At 46.9% G+C, this 19,459-nt stretch overlaps 1 protein-coding gene across 3 annotated transcripts in view; it reads right to left on the reverse strand.

The window, feature by feature from the left end:
• The window catches only part of ablim1b (actin binding LIM protein 1b), a 521,461-nt gene that overhangs the window by 24,097 nt on the left and 477,905 nt on the right, over positions 1-19,459 (reverse strand). For all 3 annotated transcript variants that reach the window (XM_072479453.1, XM_072479452.1, XM_072479451.1), the window contains exons 15-19: positions 18,919-18,966; positions 13,214-13,351; positions 8,006-8,094; positions 6,753-6,882; positions 3,903-3,967 (exon numbers count right to left, since the gene is read on the reverse strand). In XM_072479453.1, the coding sequence (XP_072335554.1) occupies positions 3,903-3,967; positions 6,753-6,882; positions 8,006-8,094; positions 13,214-13,351; positions 18,919-18,966 (470 nt within the window). The remainder of the gene's footprint in view (positions 1-3,902; positions 3,968-6,752; positions 6,883-8,005; positions 8,095-13,213; positions 13,352-18,918; positions 18,967-19,459) is intronic.

Raw genomic sequence — 19,459 nt, forward strand, 5'->3', positions numbered from 1 at the left:
GGCGGTCGCCTGCGGTGCTGGCCCCGCGAAACATGGTAGACCCAAACAGTGGGCCGGCGCGGAAGAAGGTAGTCCTCCCCCAGATCACGCCCGCCCGCCGATCGGTGGCACCAATCGCGGGCCAGGCCGTCGTGGAGGTCCCCCCGGAGACTGATCCCTCCCTCTCCCCACCAGGACGGCCACCACAACCGCGACGCCGAGCTCCCGCTGGGATGGGCACCATACGAGAACCACGCCGGCAGGAACTCGGCCGGTCGACCGCGGAGAATCGCCGCAGGGGCCGCTTTCAATGGCCCCCGACCGGCGCCATGTTGACCGCACGCGGCTGGTGGCGATTTTCCGGTCGCCGGAGAATCACGCGAAGGCGTCGCGGGTCCGACGCCTCATTCTCAGCCCCCGCGCCGGGTGCGATTGTGGCGCAGGGGATTCGGAGAAACCCGGACGCTATTTTGAAATCCCAGAGGAAGCCAATGACTTCATCAGAAACTATAAACTGGGGGAGACCTGAAATTTAATGTGAGGTGGAGGAATTGGAACAGCAGAGTGCGGAAGCAGGTATAGTGGGGGCCAGACGTGGTGGGCTTTTTCCCGGGTGTGTGATTTTATCATTATGATTGTTTGTTAAGGAGCAATAGGTTTTTAAGGGGACAATTGCCCCCCACTCCCCATTTGTGGTGTTTTTTTGGAGGGGGTGACCTGTGGTTTTGGATCTGTCTTTGAATGTGTGGGGGAGGTGGGGTCCACTGGGAGCCATTTGCACAGACCAGCGAGGGAATGGCGGGAGGAGGGGTCGGTAGGAGGGGCCTTCGGCGAGGAGCTGGCAGATAATGCTGATGAACGGAAGTGAGGTGGGGGAGGTGGCCGTGGTGGTTGGCCAAGTAGGACGGGGAAGAGGGTGAGTCAGGTGGGGGGGGGGGGGGCGGGGGGGGGAGTTGCGACGTGGCAGTGTTGGAGATTGAGCGGGGTCATGGCCGGAGAAATGGGTCATCTTGGATTGGCCCAGTTCAGGGCGAAATCAAAGGAGTGGAACTGGAAGGGGATGATGGCAGACATTAGAGGGGAATGGAGGCACAAACCGCCGGTATGGTTCCTAACGGTATGGGAACTGAACAGGCCGATGAAGAGGTCTTGGGTCTTTGCGCACTGGAGGAGCTTGAAGGCGGGGGGTGATCTTTCTGCAGGAGAAGCACTTCCAGTTGAAGGATTAGGTCAGGTTGAGAAAGGGATGGGTGGGTCAGGATTTCACTCAGGGTTTGATTCAAAGTCGCCGGGGGTGGCCATCTTCCTGAGCAAAAGGACGGTATTTATAGGGGCCAAGGAAGTGCGGGACAGGGGGTGTGGGAGGTATGTCAGTGAGCAGAGTGTTGGAAGGGATGCCTGTGGTGCAAGTGAACGTTTGTGCGCTGAATTGGAACAATGTGGGATTTGTGAAGTGGTTGCTGGGAACCATTCCAGTCCTAGACACACATCAGTTGATTATGGCAGGTGATTTTAACTGTGTGCTGAAAATATTTGAATGCCCCTACCAAGGAAGGACTGGCGGAGAGAAAGAGATTACAAGGGCAGTTTGATAGGTTGACGATGGGGAAGGCAGTGGGGCAGCTACGGATGGCGAGGGAGCGTGCAGTATGGATATGGAGAGAAGGCGAGCCAGATGCTGGCCCATCAGCTATGCCGGCAGGCCACGCCCAGCAAAGTTCTGAGGGAAATGGACAAGGAAGGGGGCGGTACTGTCGGGGAAGATTAACGAGGTGAACAGGTAGTTTTAGGAGAGGTTCTATAGGGCCGAGCCGGGTGGTGAAGAAAGGAATATGGGGCGGTTTTTGGATGAGCTGAAATTCCCAAGACTGGATGAGGAGAGGAGGCAGGCGCTGGAGGAACTGCTAGGGCTGAGTGAGGTGATGGATAGCATAAAGGTCAGGGAAGGCCCTGGGGCTGGACAGCTACCCAGCGGAGTTCTAGAAGGAGTTTGCAATGGAGTTGGCACCACATTTGCTGGGGATGTTTAGCGAGGCGCTGGAAAAGGGGGAGCGACCGGAGACACTGACCCAGGTGTTGACCATGCTAATCCCAAAGAAGGGGAAGGACCTGTTGGAAAAGCACGCGGTGATGTGAACCTAGTGACGTCAATGGGTCGACTTGCACATATTAAAAAAAAAAAATCAAGTGAGCACATCTTCCATTTCTCTTACAATTTTGGTGATTTTCTTTTCCTTTCTTTTTTTAATATAAATTTAGAGTACCCAATTCCGTTTTTCCAAATAAGGGGCCAATCTACCTAGCCTGCACATCTTAGGGTTGTGGGGGCGAGACACACGCAAACACGGGGAGAATGTGCAAACTCCACATGGACAGTGAGCCAGGATCGAACCTGGGACCTCGGCACCGTGAGGCAGCAGGGTTAATCCACTGTGCCACCATGCTGCCCTTTCTTTGTCTTTCTAAATTCCCTGCATCGTGTTTTGCAGCAGAGGAGGTGGCGCACCATTGGCTGGCGGTGAGGTCGTCTCTACCGCCACTATCAACCGGCTTCCCGTCCTATGCACCAACCACTGGTGGGAAATCCATGGTGGGGCTTCGCCGTCAGAGGGATAGGAAAATCCCACCAGCGAGAATGGCCAGAAGATTCCGGCTGAAGTTTGCATTTCAGACTACGCCCCCCAGTATCAAATGTTACCAGTATCGGGTTGGGTAAAGTAAAGTTGGCTGCAAAGTAAAACTGTCTCTACTCTCCCAAGAATCTCCCAAGAATCGGCCAATGCCCAAAGCCCAGATGACTTTCCCAAGCGCACTGGGAATTTTTCTTCCTTAATTCGGCAGTGTTATGGCTCCTCTAATTAGAACAAAAATACAGGATTCTCAGGTCCGCCAGCCACATTTTCCTGCGCGGCACGCCCTCGTCAGCAGCGGGATCCTCTGTTCCAGCATCCGACCAATGGGATTTCCCATTGTAGACACCCACGCTGTCGGGAAACCCGCAGGCGTGGGTGCACTTTCGACGGAGCGGAGGCTCTCGCCGACGGAGAATCCTTGGATAAAAGCAAATTACTGCGGATGCTGGAATCTGAAACGAAAGAGAAAATGCTGGAAAATCCCAGCATATCGGGCAGCATCTGTTGGGAGAGAAAAGAGCTAACGTTTCTAGTCCGATGACTCTTTGTCAAAGCTTTGACAAAGAGTCATTCGACTCGAAACGTTAGCTCCTTTCTCTCCCTACAGATGCTGCCCGACATGCTGAGATTTTCCAGCATTTTCTCTTTCGGCGGAGAATCCCATATGTTTGATATGTTGGGACTGGGTCAACTCAATTCCTGCAGCACCCTCTTCAGCAAGAGGATTTCCAACCTATTGGTTGGTGCTGCATTCAAATCAGGTCCCAGAGCTGACCCAACACTAATTCCTCTTGCTCCTGAGTTCTTCGAACTAAGTTGAAGTGAAGGATGACTTTTCACTACGCAAGACCTTTATCAGAAGCAAGTCAGAGCCTCAAATGCATAAGCTTCAAAATTATAACAAACGCTTCAATTCAAATTCTAAATCTTGAGTAGCTCACTCCACAGCGTATATTGGCCCAATGCAAATGTCTTCCGTGAGGGGTAGCAGTGATTTTTTTTTTCAACGCTGCAATAACTTTTTTCATAAACAAAACACTGTAAACTTATTTGTTCTAAAATTTCCCATAACAATCCATCCTTCAGTCACCATCTGATAACAAATTTAAATCTCTGCAAGCATGCTTCAGACAACTTGTCGCTAATTATTCCCAGCTGGTACACATAACTCCGAAGTTCGGGTTACAATTTTAAGGGCAAAGGCAGTAAATGGATCAGTCAGAAACCAGAAATACCAGCTGATACCGTTGGACATTTACATAGAGAGTGATGATACAGGCCTTGTCTTACCCTGTGTAGCCCATTCCTTCCATAACCAGGGAGGGAGGCTGTTTTGGAGGCAGAAGCATGCAAGGCTAAAGGAGAGAAATTTAAAAGCTACATTAGAACCTCTGAAAGTCAACAGGAGGTGAAAAAAATAATACATTTAAGCTAATATTCTATATTAACAACTCTGGAGCAATAAGGGAAATAGACAATCCAATATGGTTATGTTTTAAAAGTAAAGAATGTTTTCAGGAATATAAGTTACATAATGCTTATAGGAGTACACATAGAGAACGAGGATGAATCATTCAAAATCAAAGGCATGGGTATCCACTGTCATGCACACTTACAACGTATTCCTTACAGTTTTTTGTGAGAATCTGAATTGCATGAAGAAGCAAAAACTAAAGAGTTTTGGGACTGCGACATCAGATTGGAAGATTTGTAAAATATCGCCCAGAAATTTCCAGTTAGTTTGTTACGTTACAAATTATTTAACATAGTAAGTGCATTGTGTGGGCGGAGATGATTTTGCTGCTGTTGGATTCAGTCCCCGCACCTGTCCTTGACCTGGACCAGCACACACTCTGCAGTCACCACCTTGAGGCAATTCCCAATCCAAGTCTGTAGTCTACCTGGCGCCCCCCCCACCCCTCCCATTCCCCACATTTAACTTTGCTGAACCCTGCCAAAAACAATTGGACTCAGCGGGGGTCAGGTCAAGTCCCGGCACTACCTGGTGAGACGTACACTTAGGTGATTAAAAGACAGATAAATTGGCCAAATGATCTTTTCAGTGCAATCATAGTCGATTAATTAATTTCTTCAAGGTATGTAGGATTTGCTGTCAAGGTCAGCATTTGTTGCCCTTCCCTAATTGCCCTTGAACTGAGTGGTTTTCGAGGTCGTTTCAGAGGGCAGCCAAGGGTCAACCACATTGCCATGGGGTTTGGAGTCACATGCAGGCCAGACCAGGCAAAGGTGGCAGATTTCTTTCCCAAAAGACCATTCGTGAACTGGATGGCTTTTTGTGACAATTAATGGTAGTTTCCTATAATATGTACAGCTAAAGCAAACTGAGGTGATGCAAAAAAGGGCATGAATACTTCAACAAAATAATACCTACTCCAACAAAAGAACAAATGAAGATTTCCTCTAGAACATTTTAACTGAGCTGGTTCAGGAACTAAAATTCCTTCCTTCCTAAATAATCTGTTAGATTTCCCGATTATTTTAACAGGAGGGTCTATTGCTGGTGTCTGTTCCCACGTTAGGAGGAAACTATTTTGGAGGCTGGGTAGAAATTCACTGGAAATCTTTCAAAGATTGGAGTGAAGCATGCAACATAGATATTAAAGAACTCTGGGCAGAATTTCCCCCCAAAAGACCAAGGGCTGGATTCTCTGGTCCCGCAGCCGTGTGTTACTCAGCGACATGCCATTCCCTGTCGGTGGAATTCTTTATTCCCAATGTCAATGGGATTTCTCATTGAAGCCATCCCACACCGCCGGGAAAGCTGCAGGCAGTGGTGCACTGCTGGTGGGAACAGGGAATTCTAATAGCTGAAGAATTCCGGCCAAAATGCCACTTTGGGCGGGAAAATCAGTGTGAATTGTGCCCATTGATCATGATTTTCCCGCACTTAGTCAATCTTTTGAAGGGGGCGTGTTTTGCACCAGCATTGAGAGGGTGGGGCCTAAACCTGCCGGCAGGCATGGCTCCTCAGAGATCAGGGCACCTTTTTTAAAGGGCAACCCAATCTCAAAGTTAAATGACAGGCCCCCTTCCCCCACAGACAAGAAGAACACCGCCAAACCTTGACCACAGAGGGGTAAACTGCCCCCACCTCTCCATGAAATGTTTGGGCCAACCCCCCCCCCCCCCCCCCCCCCCCCCCCGCGCTTATGCTCCCCACCCCTAAGTCGCCAGCATCAGTTCCCCCTCCCCACCTCCCAAGTGAGTGAGTGCTCTGCCCCTTCAGGCCCTGCCCCCATGGCACCCTGACAGTGCCAACCTTGCAGTGCCAACCTGGCTCTCTCGCATGACCAATCTATTATGAAGAATGGAGAGGCAACCTGCTACAAAATTCCTGTCAATGCTGATGGTGTAGAATGGCTTGGGATGATTCAGACTCTGCTTCAGTCCTACCTTGTGCAATGTGGCTACTTTGGTGTCCCCTCTTGATAGATGGGTATAGGTCACCATCTCTCTGGAACACTGCATAAAACCCACCTACACAGGAGTTTGTTTTCTAAGATGGAGCAAACATCATTCAGCTGTGGCTCACTGATTATAAATGGCCATTTTTTAATATTGGAAAATCCCATTAATGTCTGCTGAGACCTCTTTAAACCAACTTTTGATAATGTCTAAGCAACTTATTTAAAAATCCCAATAGTGATGGATTGAAAGATATCTAATTTTGAAAATATATTTAAAAATGTTTTCCAATTAAGGAGCAATTTAGCGTGGCCAATTCACCTACCCTGCACATCTTTGGGTTGTGGGGGTGAGGCCCACGCAGACACGGGGAGAATGTACAAACTCCACACGAACAGTGACCGAGGGCCAGGATTGAACCCAGGTTCTCAGCGCTGTGAGGCAGCAGTGCTAACCACTGCGCTATTCTGCTGCCCATTGAATGATATATAATTAAAATATTCAAGTGACATTAATTATCAGGAAGTACTTTATATTGAACAACATAAAACACCATGTTATGTTTTGAGGCAACTTTGTGAGATAGCGAAGCTTGGCTAAAGGTAATTTTTGAAGAATAACAGGTCCACTTGTTGAAAGACCCATACCAAAGAATTAAGAATTGATAGAGAAGCCATTCATCGCACATATTTAATGAAAGATTTCGATTCTTACATGCATTTCCTGCTGAATCATAACGATGTCTGAATTGGAGGTCACCAGAAGGAGTATGAGAGGCTAAGCGGGCTTGCTTCTCCCTTTCCTGCTCTTCCTTCAAGATCAGCTTCCCAAGGCCTGACTGGATCTGAACAATTATAAAAGATCATTCCAAAAATAAGCAAACCAGTATTTCTGAACAGCAACTAACGCAGCATTGATGAGTCGGAGTTATGGCGTCGTGTTTAGCTAAACACTGTTAGACTTTCCCTGTGGAAAATGACTCTGTTTGAACATAATTTACTTTGAACTGTTTCAAGAAGCTCAGTACAATTATGAGCGGTGGTACGTTTTGGGCAAGCATACAAGACAAACAATCCTATTTTGATTAGGAATTCATTTCCTTTCCTTAACCCTAAAGCAAGGCTGAAGGCGAACATTAACAACTTTGGTTGATGATATTCTGCGATGTGTCTTGTTGTGCTGGGGGAATCCTTAAATGATAGGAAGAAAAAGAAAGCCTGGCATTTATATATCATCTTGCATCTTTCGCAACCTCAGGACATTCCACAAAGCGCTTTTCAGCCGAAGAAATACTTTCAAAGTGCAGCAATTGAGGTAATGTGGGAAATGTGGCAGCTAATTTACACACAGGGTCCCACATACAGCAGTGTAATGAATAACCAGGTCATCCATTTTAGGTGTTGGCTGAGGGATAACTGGTGACCAGGACACCTGGAGAGCTCCCCAATTCTTCTTTGAACATTACCTTGGCATCAGTTCCATCCAACTGGGAGGGCAGACAGTAACGTACTTTGGAACATTCTGAGTTTAGTCGTAAAACTCATTATAGACATCACCACAAAAATGATGCAAAAATATTAAACTGAAATGGTACTGGATGCACAGATTGTTTGTAGAAAAATAGATAACTTTAAAAAGTGCAAAAATGCATACAAATCTGAAAAATATTCTTGAACAGAGATAATAGGATTAGTGTGACAAACTGAAATTTGGTTGAAACTCAGACATAATTGTCTCAACCTCCACTTTTCATGAGCCGAATATCAATGGGCTAGACACACAAGCAAAACATGCATTGACACATGTTAATTAATTATTAGTCACAAAATATTAGATTTACTATTATAGATTGTCATTTGCTTGTTTCTTTAACCTCATCAATGTTATTAATGGTAAATTTAGGACATGAAATATAATTCTTTTAATAGTACATTCAAATGGTTCTAGATACCACAAACCAGCCATACTTTGCTGAGTTGCTCCTCCTGGAGTTGTCTACGTCTGAGTTTTTCCTCGTCCTCCTCCTCTCGTTCACTCCCCCTCCTCCTGTCCATTCCTGATAGTAACAAAATACAACTTCAGAGGATTGTGATAATATATCCTGGCAGGGGTGCAGGCTTGTACGGGTTTAAAACCAAAGAGAAATGAAGCCTGCAATCAGCCTGATGCTTAGTCCCAATTGAGATTGATTCTTGGATTTTAGACAGGAACTACTTTTAATCACTTTTTGACCAGAAAAGTGATATACAGGAAACTGGCGGGCACTCTGATCACATCATCCAATCACGATTACACCCCTGAAGGTCCCTATCCATCTTGGTGTTGAATCTCATGAGTAAAGTGGGCTCTCTGGGGCTAGTCAGGAAGAGCATGCAACATGTGGGAGGGGGTGGGGGGAGGGGGCAGCAGGTTGCTGTATTTTCAAGGAACCAGAGCAGCAGGGATCTTCTCCCTGGTGTCTCAACAATAGAAATAGAAAAAAAATCTATTTGCTCCATTCTAGGGGTAGTGGTCCATCTTCAAGGATGCTCGATAAGGCTGCCCCATGCTGGGGAGAAATGAACGGGACATGTGCAAGCAGACACTCATTGGTCCATGAAATTTGGTTCAAGGTCCTATGATGGGTGTAGAAGCACCATTCAAATAGGATTCTTGTCTAATCCAGGTGAGAGTATAAGAACATAAGAACGAGGAGCAGGAGTCGGCCATCTGGCCCTTCGAGCCTGCTCCGCCATTCAATGAGATCATGGCTGATCTTTTATGGACTCAGTTCCACTTTCCCGCCTGAACACCATAACCCTTAATCCCTTTATTCTTCAAAAAACTATCTGGGCGCGATTCTCTGAGCCCCGCGCCGGGCCGGAGGATCGCTGCAATCGCGCCACGCCGCCCCGACACCGGCGCACGACTCTCCGAGGTGTGGAGAATCGGCGCCATTTGCTCCGGCGTGTTTGGCGCGCCGCCAGTCGCAGGCCGCTGTCCGCGGCCGGGCCGCCGATTCTCCGGCCCGGATGGGCCGAGCGGCCACGCAGAAACGACAGAGTCCCGCCGGCGCCGTTCACCCCTGCTCGCTGCCGGCGGGAACTCTGCGCGCAGGGTCAGGGGGCGGCCTGTGGGGGGGGGGGGGGGTGCTCCGTCCCCGGGGGGTCCTCCGATGGGGTCTGGCCCGTGATCGGGGCCCACCAATCGGCGGGCCGGCCTCTCCCCCCCCGGGCCTACTTTGTTGCATGGCTGGCCCCTGAACCCCCACACCATGTTGCGTAGGGGCCGGCACGCTGAAGAAGTCCCCCGCACATGTGTGGGTTGGCGCAGTGCCCATTTGGCGCCGTGTCTGTGGGGGCCAGAATTGGTTGTCCCCGTGCCCGTTTAGGGGCAATTCTCCGATATTGAGACCAAGTGTTCGCGCCATCGTGAACGCCGTCGCGTTTCATGACAGCGCAAACAGGGCATGGACACGGCCTATTCTGGCCCCCACAGGGGGTCAGCATGGCGCTCATGCGGTTCACGCCACTCCAGTGTCCTTACGGGGGCCAAATGGGCGCCGCGCCAACCCGGGAATGTGCAGTTGGGGCAGCCCAATCCTGCGCATGCGCAGTTGTGCCGCGCCATCCTGCGCATGCACGTGGAGCGTCTTACGCACGCCGGCCCCTCACCAACATGGAGCCAGTGTTCTGGGGCCGCACGTGGAAGGAGGTAGGCCCGTGGGGGGGGGGGGTGAAGAGGCCAGCCCGCCGAACGGTGGGTCCCGATCGCGGGCCAGACCCCATTGGTGGCCACCCCGTGAAGGAGCCCCCCTCTCCCACAGGCCGCCCCCCCCCCCCCAGTGTTCCCAAAGAGTTCCCGCCGGCAGCGACCGGGGTGGATGGCGCCGGCAGGAACCTGTCATGTTGCAACGGCTGCTTGGCCCATCTGGCCGGAGAATCAACGCTCGCCGGTTCTCCGAGCGACCCGGTGCGAATCGCGCGCCGCTGGTTTCCGGGGGATGGGAGAATCGCGTGCGGCGGTCGGGCCAGCATGGTGCGATTCGCACGGTGCCCCGGCGATTCTCCCACCTGGAGAATAGCGCCCTTAGTCTCCATTTTGGAGAATCGCGCCCTCTATCTTTATCTTGCAAACATTTAATGAAGGAGCAACTGCTTCGCTGGGCAGGGAATCCACAGATTCACAACCCTTTGGGTGAAGAAGTTCCTCCTCAGCTCAGTCCTAAATCTACTTCCCCTTATTTTGAGGCTATGCCCCCTAGTTCTGCTTTCCCCCGCCAGTGGAAACAACCTGCCCGCACCTGAGAGTGCTGGCCTCCCATTAATTACGTTGTATTCATTATAAAAGTTTTGTTCAGAGAACTGTTAGGGCGCAGGGGGAGGCTATTTTCCCCATCGTGTCTGCACTGGCTCCCCAGATGAGCATTACGACTTATGCCATTATCCTGTCCTTTCCCTGTAACCCTGCACATTGTTTGTTTTCAAGTGATCATCTAATACCCTCTTGGTTGCTCGATTGAATCTGCCTCTGCCACACATCCAGGCAATGCATTCCAGGCCCAGGCCCCGTGCTGTGTGACAAAGGGTTTCTCCCAGCATCGATGGGGCAGTAGGCATTTGGGAATTGCCCATGCAGTGACCCTAATTTTAAGAAGAACACCTTTCGAGACCAAAAATCCACCAACACCTGGACACACATACCTGAAACCTCTTGTTTCATCCTGCTTTCTTCAGGGCTTCAAAGTTAAGTGCAAAAATCATCAGGATTTAATGAGTCCCACCAGAATAAAACCTCAACATGCTATTTTGTGGCTTGTGCAGTTAGAACAGTAGCCAAGGGATTTGTGAAGAATTTGTAATTAACTCAGCACCAAATTTCTCACCATGACAAATATTTTTGCTGCTGCCCAAGTTTGGTGACAACCTGCGCTGGTTGAGTCAAGTACAATATTCTCAGGTGCGTAAAGCAGCGGTGAGTTGCAATGCTGGGTGCCCATTGAGAACGTGGCGTGTTAAAAAGGTGGAGTAAAAAAGTGAAAAAAAACACCCAAATACTTTTGTTCTGAAGTTGCAGCGCACAATTGAAACAGTTGAAGAATTTGGAGGAAGGGGCAGCACGGTGGTGTAGTGGTTAGCACTGCAGTCTCACGGCGCCGAGGTCCCAGGTTCGATCCCAGCTCTGGGTCACTGTCCGTGTGGAGTTTGCACATTCTCCCAGTGTTTGCATGGGTTTTGACCCCACAACGCAAAGATGTGCAAGGTAGGTGGATTGGACATGCTAAATTGCCCCTTAATTGGAAAAAGTTATTTAGGTACTCTAAATTTATTAAAAAAAGAACTTGGAGGCATGTTACGTGGCAAAAAACTATATTTTTCTTGCTCTAAAGTTTCATCAGAAATCTGAGCTAAAATCTAAAACAGACATTTTCTTTTACCCTGTACTAAAGACTCAGGAAAGAGTTTGCGCCAAGATAAAACATGACTTATGTTTTATATAAATTTCACCAGTCTCTCTCTCTAACCACATTAATCAGTGGGAGAGACACTGCTGTCATATATTATGAAGGGACTCAGTGGTTTGAAAAAAGTTGGGAAAAACTGTTAAAAAAACCTCTCCCCCAAAAAAGAAAAAAAAAAACACATTTATGCGTGAAATATTATATTAGGTCAATTTATTGGCACCAAACAGAATCACGGTGATGGAGCTGCCTGGGAACAGATTGCTGAAGAGGTCTGAAAAACGGCATTGGGGACAGTACACTTTAAAGAAAGCTAATTTTAGAGATACTAATTTAAGTTCCAATATTAAAAATCTTTAAATCCATCCACAGTGCAGAACAGGAATAACTGAAATCTTCTATCAACACTGGTAATTTAAAAAGTGAGATGCTTCTTTTAGGGAGTTGCGGTTGTGACGGTACACCTGATGCAAATTACAATAAGTGTTCACTGAGGGCCTAAAGGGCATTAGAGGAAGGAAGGCTGGGCCTGGAACAGATAAAATTGTTCACATGGATATTGTTCAGACGGAGAAACAATGCCTGACAAATCTTATTTTCTCATAACTGCAAATCAGAAGATCGTCATGCCATTTCAAACATGATGACAGTAAACGCAAATGAAACATCCCAATATAAATTATATCATTGCATCAGCTCCATATAAATGAAAAAAAGATCTGTCACGCATTGATTATTGAACACAATACCCCTTTAAAGTCAGGAATTTAAAGGAGAGGTTGACAGCAGCGTTCCATCCTGCAATGCTCACAGATCACAGCAATGAACTGCTGAACATTATATAGTAGTGTTTGTACCGGAACCTGCACCAACAAAAAACTGTCAAAAGCTACCCTCAAACTGACCTTCCGCCTCCTGGATATACATTCCAACTAAATACCTCACCCAATTGCTCTGCATGAATGGATTTCTGACGATGGCTGTCTGGTCTCACAATGCCATTGTGAAGAGATCAGTTTGACCACTGTGATAATTTAGCCAATGTAAGCGTACAGTTTTGTTTCCATGACTAGCACTGCATGTACACCCTTGGCATACTGGGGGTCCAGCTAAATGATAAATTAGAGATCTAAGCAGCTGGATTGCCATCTCAAGAGATAGATATTGGAGTTCCAAGGCTGTTTGTAATTTGAACTCACTGGCTCGATGAGAGAATTGACTGTTTGGCCAAGGAGGTACATGCATCATCAAAGGAGAACACACTGCCACTGTCTGATTCAGCCTCCAGGATAATTAAGAGTGGCACTCTCCATTCAGAACATTTCTGGCTACTTCTTGTAATAGACACCACCTTTGACGAGTCAGTTCTCCTAGGAGCCAGTTAAAGGAGTATTTGCTGCACTGTCGACTTCACCATCTACCTGCACAGAATGATTTTAAAGACATGTGACAATGTACTGGTGAAAATGTTGATCGCAACAGAAAATCCTGTTTGCTAAGTCATGTGACTTAAGATTCAGATTTTAAAAATTCAGGAGATTTCTATTTCTATATATTTTTAGAATTATTAGCATTACCAAAAACAAATGAAAAAATTTAAATGCTGAAATGTCACCTTAAAAATTTTAGTTTGGGCAGGAAAAACTTAACATTATTATCTTTGACCTGAGAAAGTAGAAAGGTTTAAAAAATATTTAATGAACTGCAAGGCCCACTTGTCAGGCTTTTATCATACCTATGGTGCCTGGGCCTGGCCAGTAGTCAGTCTCCACCTCAGAAGTTTGATCGGGATCTGGAGCTTGGGCAGCTGGGAACTTGGATGACTTGATGATTTCCACGCCTGTCTTGAGTTGTGCTGCCATTGCAGCTGCATCTAGAGTGGCAACGAGTGGGAACTCAGCACATGTTACTGTGTCTGAAATAGACTGGGATTTCCTACTGGCCTGCTGTAGGCTTTCAGCAGCCTCCGCTAATCAGTACAGTGTTAGTGAAATCTCTTCATCACAAATAATAATCATATTTGTCTGGCATAAAGTTACTTAGTTTAGCAACCAAATCATTGCATTAAATACTTTATGTGGGTTAGTCATAACAGAAAACATAACAAATAATGATAGAAAATATTGTAGACAGGAGTGATAAGTGTGCTCAATCTAATATATAAGCTGTATTATGCACTGAAAAGTGAGTCTGACGATATGAGACCTAATATTGTCAGACTCACTTTTCAGTGCATAATACAGCTTATATATTAGATTTAGAACTCCTAACACTCCTGTCTACAATATTCACTGTAGTTAGCATTTGTGACTTTAATACTTTGTCATAATTGAATTTAACACAGCTATTAATTCTCGATAGAATAGAGTGTAGAATTCTTTAAAAATCAGTTGACATATAAATTATTTACACAAAACACAATAATCATTATTTTAAGATTTTGGATGGTGTGAAGGCAATTGTCATGTGAGGGAAATTCACCAGTGAGGAGGTACATTTGAGGTGAGCGTAAATGGGAAAATCATTGTTACAGTGTTGCAACTCTATTTCCAATTCAGTTTCTTGTAACATAGTTCCTCATTGGGGGCTCAGGAATAATTAACTTAGCTGTTAATATAAGTGTGCTTATTTAATCTAACAAAAATAATGAACCACCTCTGAAATACATTACTTAAATCTCATTATATCATACTATCCTATTCATTTGTTTTGACTAATATTATTTTATTGCTGTCTGGCAAGACAAACTCTGTTCTCTGAACTCCGCTATCCTATTTAGTCCTGATGGCATCTCGCTTTATATTCTCTAGATCTATGTCTCTGCATTTAGTCTATCTTCTCCCAATTCACTTCCGTGTCTTTAGAAATGAGCTCACATTCACTTGTCCTTTTTAACATTCTAACCCATTCTATTGCCTTGCAACAGTACTCCCTTTGCCAATGGATGCAGTCATAAATTACCAATAGTTTGAAAACTCTAGTCGAACCAATAAGCCCCAATAGGGCCGGAGAATCGGCGCAACCGCGCCGCCCCGACGTCGGCGCTCCGAGGTGCGGTAAATCGGCGCCATTTGCGCCGGCATGTTTGGCACGGCACCATTGCGGGACGCTGTCCGCGGCCGGGCCGCCGATTCTCCGGCCCAGAAGGGCCGAGCGGCAGCGCGGAAACGGCAGAGTCCCGCCGGCGTCGTTCACCCCTGCTCGCAGCCGGCGGAAACTCTGCGAGTAGTGTCGGGGTGCGGCCTGTGGGGTGGGGAAAAGTGCTCCTTCACCGGGGGGGGCCTCCGATGGGGACTGGCCCGCGATTGGGGACCCCTCCCGGCCTACTTTGTTGCGTGGCCGGCCCCTGAACCCCCACTCCTATGGGGGCCAGAATCGGTAGTCCCCGCGCCCGTTCCGCACCATCGTGAAACGCGACGGTGTTCACAACGGCGCAAACACTTTGTCTCCATTTCGGAGAATCGCGCCCAGGGTTTAGGACATAAATGTCCTACTGCTGGGGCGAAATTCTCCGCAATCGGCGCGATGTCCGCCGACCGGCGCCAGAAATGGCGCGAATCAGTCCGGCATCGTGCCGCCCCAAAGGTGCGGAATCCTCCACATCTTGAGGGGCCGAGCCCTAACCTTGAGGGGCTAGGCCCGCGCCGGACAGATTTCCGCCCCGCCAACTGGCGGGAAAGGCCTTTGGTGTCCTGCCAGCTGGCGTGGAAATGACATTGCCGGGCGGTGCTTGCGCGGGAGCGTCAGCAGCTGCTCACGGCATGCGCAGCGGAGGGGGTCTCTTCCGCCTCGCCATGGTGGAGACCGTGGCGAAGGCGGAAGGAAAAGAGTGCCCCCACGGCACAGGCCCGCCCGCGGATCGGTGGGCCCCGATCGCGGGCCAGGCCACCGTGGGGGCACCCCCCGGGGCCAGATCACCCCGTGCCCCCCCAGGACCCCGGAGCCCGCCCGCGCCGCCTTGTCCCGCCGGTAGGAGAGGTGGTTTCATCCACGCCGGCGGGACAGGCATTCTAGCAGTGGGACTTCGGCCCATCCAGGCCGGAAAGTCGCCAGGGGGGGGTCCCGCCAACCAGCGCGGCGCGATTCCCGCCCCTGCCGAATATCCGGTGGCAGAGAATTTGGCAACTGGCGGGGGCGGGATTCACGCCAGCCCGGCGGGGGGGTCGGAGAATCTCGCCCACTGACTGACACACGCCTCGGAAGTTCTGTCCTTAAACAATTTGATGAACCATCTGTTTTCATCTGGGGCCTCCACAAAACATTTGACAAGATCTGGCACAGTGCCATCCCAAACAAGTTAGCGCCATTTTCCGCTCATGCCAAAGGTATGTTCATGTTTACCTAATGTTACATTCTCCAACCACAAAACCCAAACACATGACCATATTTATGAGTTGGCGACAAGGCTGGAGTGCTGATTTTCCGACCCTTCTTTGCTTGAGTCAGTTCTTCACAGGTAGAGCACTGGGCCGAGAAATGTACCCCTTTAGTTTCTGCTAAAATGCTCTATCTACCCTTCAGTTGGTGGCTGTTTCCTGAATCTTTTCCAATAGCAACAGGGCTTTGTCCAACGTCAGCACTTTATTGAAATCAGTTCTAATTTCAGTTTCCAAATATAACTCATTCCTTCCCAGGATTTTGAAACTGCAGACACTGTACTGTCCTCCGTATTTCTTTCCACCCATAGCCTTCCGACCTCCTAGCCCCTCATCACTACTTGCTGACTTAATTCATTGCTTTTTAATTTTTCAGCCTCAGAAGAGTGCTTGGTTTCCAAACTGTTTTTAAAAAAAAGGTCTTGCCAGATAATTTCAGAACTAATCAGAGGTATAGCTCAGTGGTTAATGAGGGGACCTTCAGTGTTCAGTCTAAGCATGAGGTGTAACACTGCTGTTAGATTCTGCTTGAAGGACGATATTGTTCAGGACATCTATTTTTACTTGATTTAGTTCAAAATATTGTTTCAAAATCAAAATTCTTGCTGCACTACTAGTAAGAGGTCAAAGTGTTTGGATTTTGAACTGATGGGTTCACAAATAGATGTCCGAGTATAAGTGTGAGTTTGTCTGCTTGTACTGTTAATGCTGTCTTAGTGACGTAAGGACAAGGTACAGATTTCCAAATGACAATTTAGCATGTTACTAGTGCCCTCTGGTGGCCCAGCTGAAACATTAGGGAACACGTATGTCTCCAGTTTTCAGCTCCATTTACCAGGCCTGTTTCTGTGCATGTTGGCCTTTGAAGGATGACCACTTCAGGCATTATATCTGATGACATAATAATCAGAGTTAGTGTGCGCGGTGTTACAAAAAGGCCAAGCCAACAATAAACTGGTAAAAGTTAAAATAATTCAGGCTGGGTATTTGGGGAGGGGGGGGTTAAATTGGGAGCATTCCCGATTGTCCATCACAGGTTTTGAAGAAGATCCTCAGAAACCTCGGTAGAATGGCATAAATGCTGACACGAGTGACATGTTTATTTCCAGTACAAATGATAAATACTTTGAGGCTTATAGTGTTTCCACACCAGTCTATTAACTCAATATGTTAAAATCTGCCATTTTTATATTATGCTGCCAACAGAGCCATGTATTTTTATTTTATTGAGGTACAAATCAATCACTATTGTGGTGCAGAACACAGTTTTATCGAAGCATGGTTGCTGGAAAAACAGGCTGGTTTATCAAAAGCGGATTTTGTTTGTTCCTGAAAGGTCAACACAGCATCTAACAGCGCGGTGGTCAACGGGTAAGTAATTGGCATGCTCCGTGTCTACCAAAAGAAAGCTGGCACGAAGGACTACTGGATTTGGGAAGAGGAGAACATTTTCAAAAATGGTTTTCCATATTTTGGGAGACTCATCAGTCCCATGCCTCCAGTGGGAAATCATCCTCAAGGGAAGGAAGCTTATCTCCTTTAAATGAGGGTTGGTACCATTTCCAGGACCTGCCCCTCATGGTTTATGAGGTCCACCTGCCTGCCGATCTTACTAGAAGTGACCAATTAACACGCTGCTCCACACGGTAGCCCTGCCCAATTAGGGACAGCGAGCGATTTCGCAAATGGGAAGGCCAATAAGAATGCTCAGGGCCAGCTGAGAGAAATGGATGCTGGCGATGTAAATGGGGGACCACGAGGACACCTCAAGATGGAGGCTGAAGACATCAAAACAGGTTTGCTAAACTGTGCCCACTGTCCCGGAGCTGTAATGGCCCTTTGGCACATTTCCCTTCTTCTTTTTACAAATAAAGTGCAAATATTAAAATTGAATTGGAACTTTTAATTTGTATTTAAAATCTGAAAAGCCTGAGCAGGTTCTCTTCAATTTTTCAAATGATCTGACTGTTTAAAAATAAATTGAATTAAACAGTGAAGAGTTTATATTATTTAAACAGTCCAATAACAATGATTTGCTGCCATTTAAACTCGGCAGGGTAGAGGCCTCTTCTTATTTGGGAAGACCTCTGGGCCCAGGAAGCGCATGACTTCAAACAGTATTTATACATTAATATGAGTAGAAAATCAAGGCAGGCACATATTAATGGGAGGGTGAAGTAGAATCATGGTCATGACCAAAAAAAAAAATTATTTAAAAAAAGAGATGTATCAAGCGTCTAGTAATGTTTAGAGTATGAAATAAATGGATGGAAACATGCACAGCGAAGAATTCTGGTCAAATATGAAAAACAACTCTTGCAAAGTTATTTTCCTCAAAATGTTTAATTGGATATTGTCTGATGCAGTTAATATAGGCTCATCTAGTGGTATGACTTTCACCCATGGGACCAAGATATGCATCCACCCCAGATTGTAGGATAAAAACATCTCCCTCTACTGGCTGCAAGTCCTTGATGAAAATAGATTGGTAACCTCAACCTGGTTCCCACTGAGTCTGGGTGTAGGTCACAAACTCTCCATAATGGGGCACAAATTCACCTGGTGTAGTAGGGTGCTGACACTTGATCTTAAATGGAAAAGCTTTCCATTCTGCAGAACCAGTGGAAGCAAAAAAGAAAAAAAGGCACCAAACCCTTCTCTCCCAAAAATGTTTTTCTATCGAATGCTCCATCCAGCCCGCCATCACGTTGTTCATATTTTCCTGACTATGGGACAGTGCTCAACAAGGCTGCAGGCTTCTCCAGACCTCCCAACACCACTTGATTGGAGAGAGGGTAGCAGCCTGAGCTGTGTTGGACAAAAATATTATTGTTCGTTCAAAATTACTAAGACACTTCACACTAGGTTTGACTTCTGGAGAATTCTGGGCGTTGGGTCCGTGATCATCTAATCATGGAGCAAACCATTTCGACCTTCACCTTATCGAGCAGCTGATGTAGCAAGAGATTCTTAGCTTTCGACAAAACTAATAGCTCAGGAATAATACATTCAATTAGCTATTTTAGTTATTAGAAGTCAAAAACGAAGAAGAAATTAACTGTACCATATTGCTTGTAGATAGGAGGCTTTCTGTATATATTAGTTCCTTGATCTGTGGAAAGGAAGTTATGCACTTTATTAATGATTTTGTCATACTATTGAAAAACGAATCCTTTCTGATAATATCAAGCAAAGCTGAAAAGGCACAATGATCTAAGACAGGATGCAACACAAATAACAGCAAACATCAATGTGACATGTTAGCGTCCATCATAGGAGATGCCAATAATAAGCTTCAGCAGTAACACAGTAAAACACAACTGGTGTATGCACCAACACTGCAAACTGCAAATGCTTCAGTGTATGAATAATCAGCACAAGGATAATGGCAATAATTTATGATTGAACTGTCCGCATTTTACACAAAACATTGTATGCCACATTGTTCTGCTTCTAAAGTTTTTGATTTAAGTACATTCTCAACCTACATCCTATTTTCAGTGCTGTCTGTTCAGCATTGCCATTCCTCTGTAGAAGTTAAAATAGAATTTAATTATGAACGGTGCTAAGTGACCTATGCTCTGCATCATGAGTTGCAGAGATGT

The sequence above is a fragment of the Scyliorhinus torazame genome, chromosome 16 (genome assembly GCF_047496885.1).
Source record: "Scyliorhinus torazame isolate Kashiwa2021f chromosome 16, sScyTor2.1, whole genome shotgun sequence".
Lineage (NCBI taxonomy): Eukaryota > Metazoa > Chordata > Chondrichthyes > Carcharhiniformes > Scyliorhinidae > Scyliorhinus > Scyliorhinus torazame.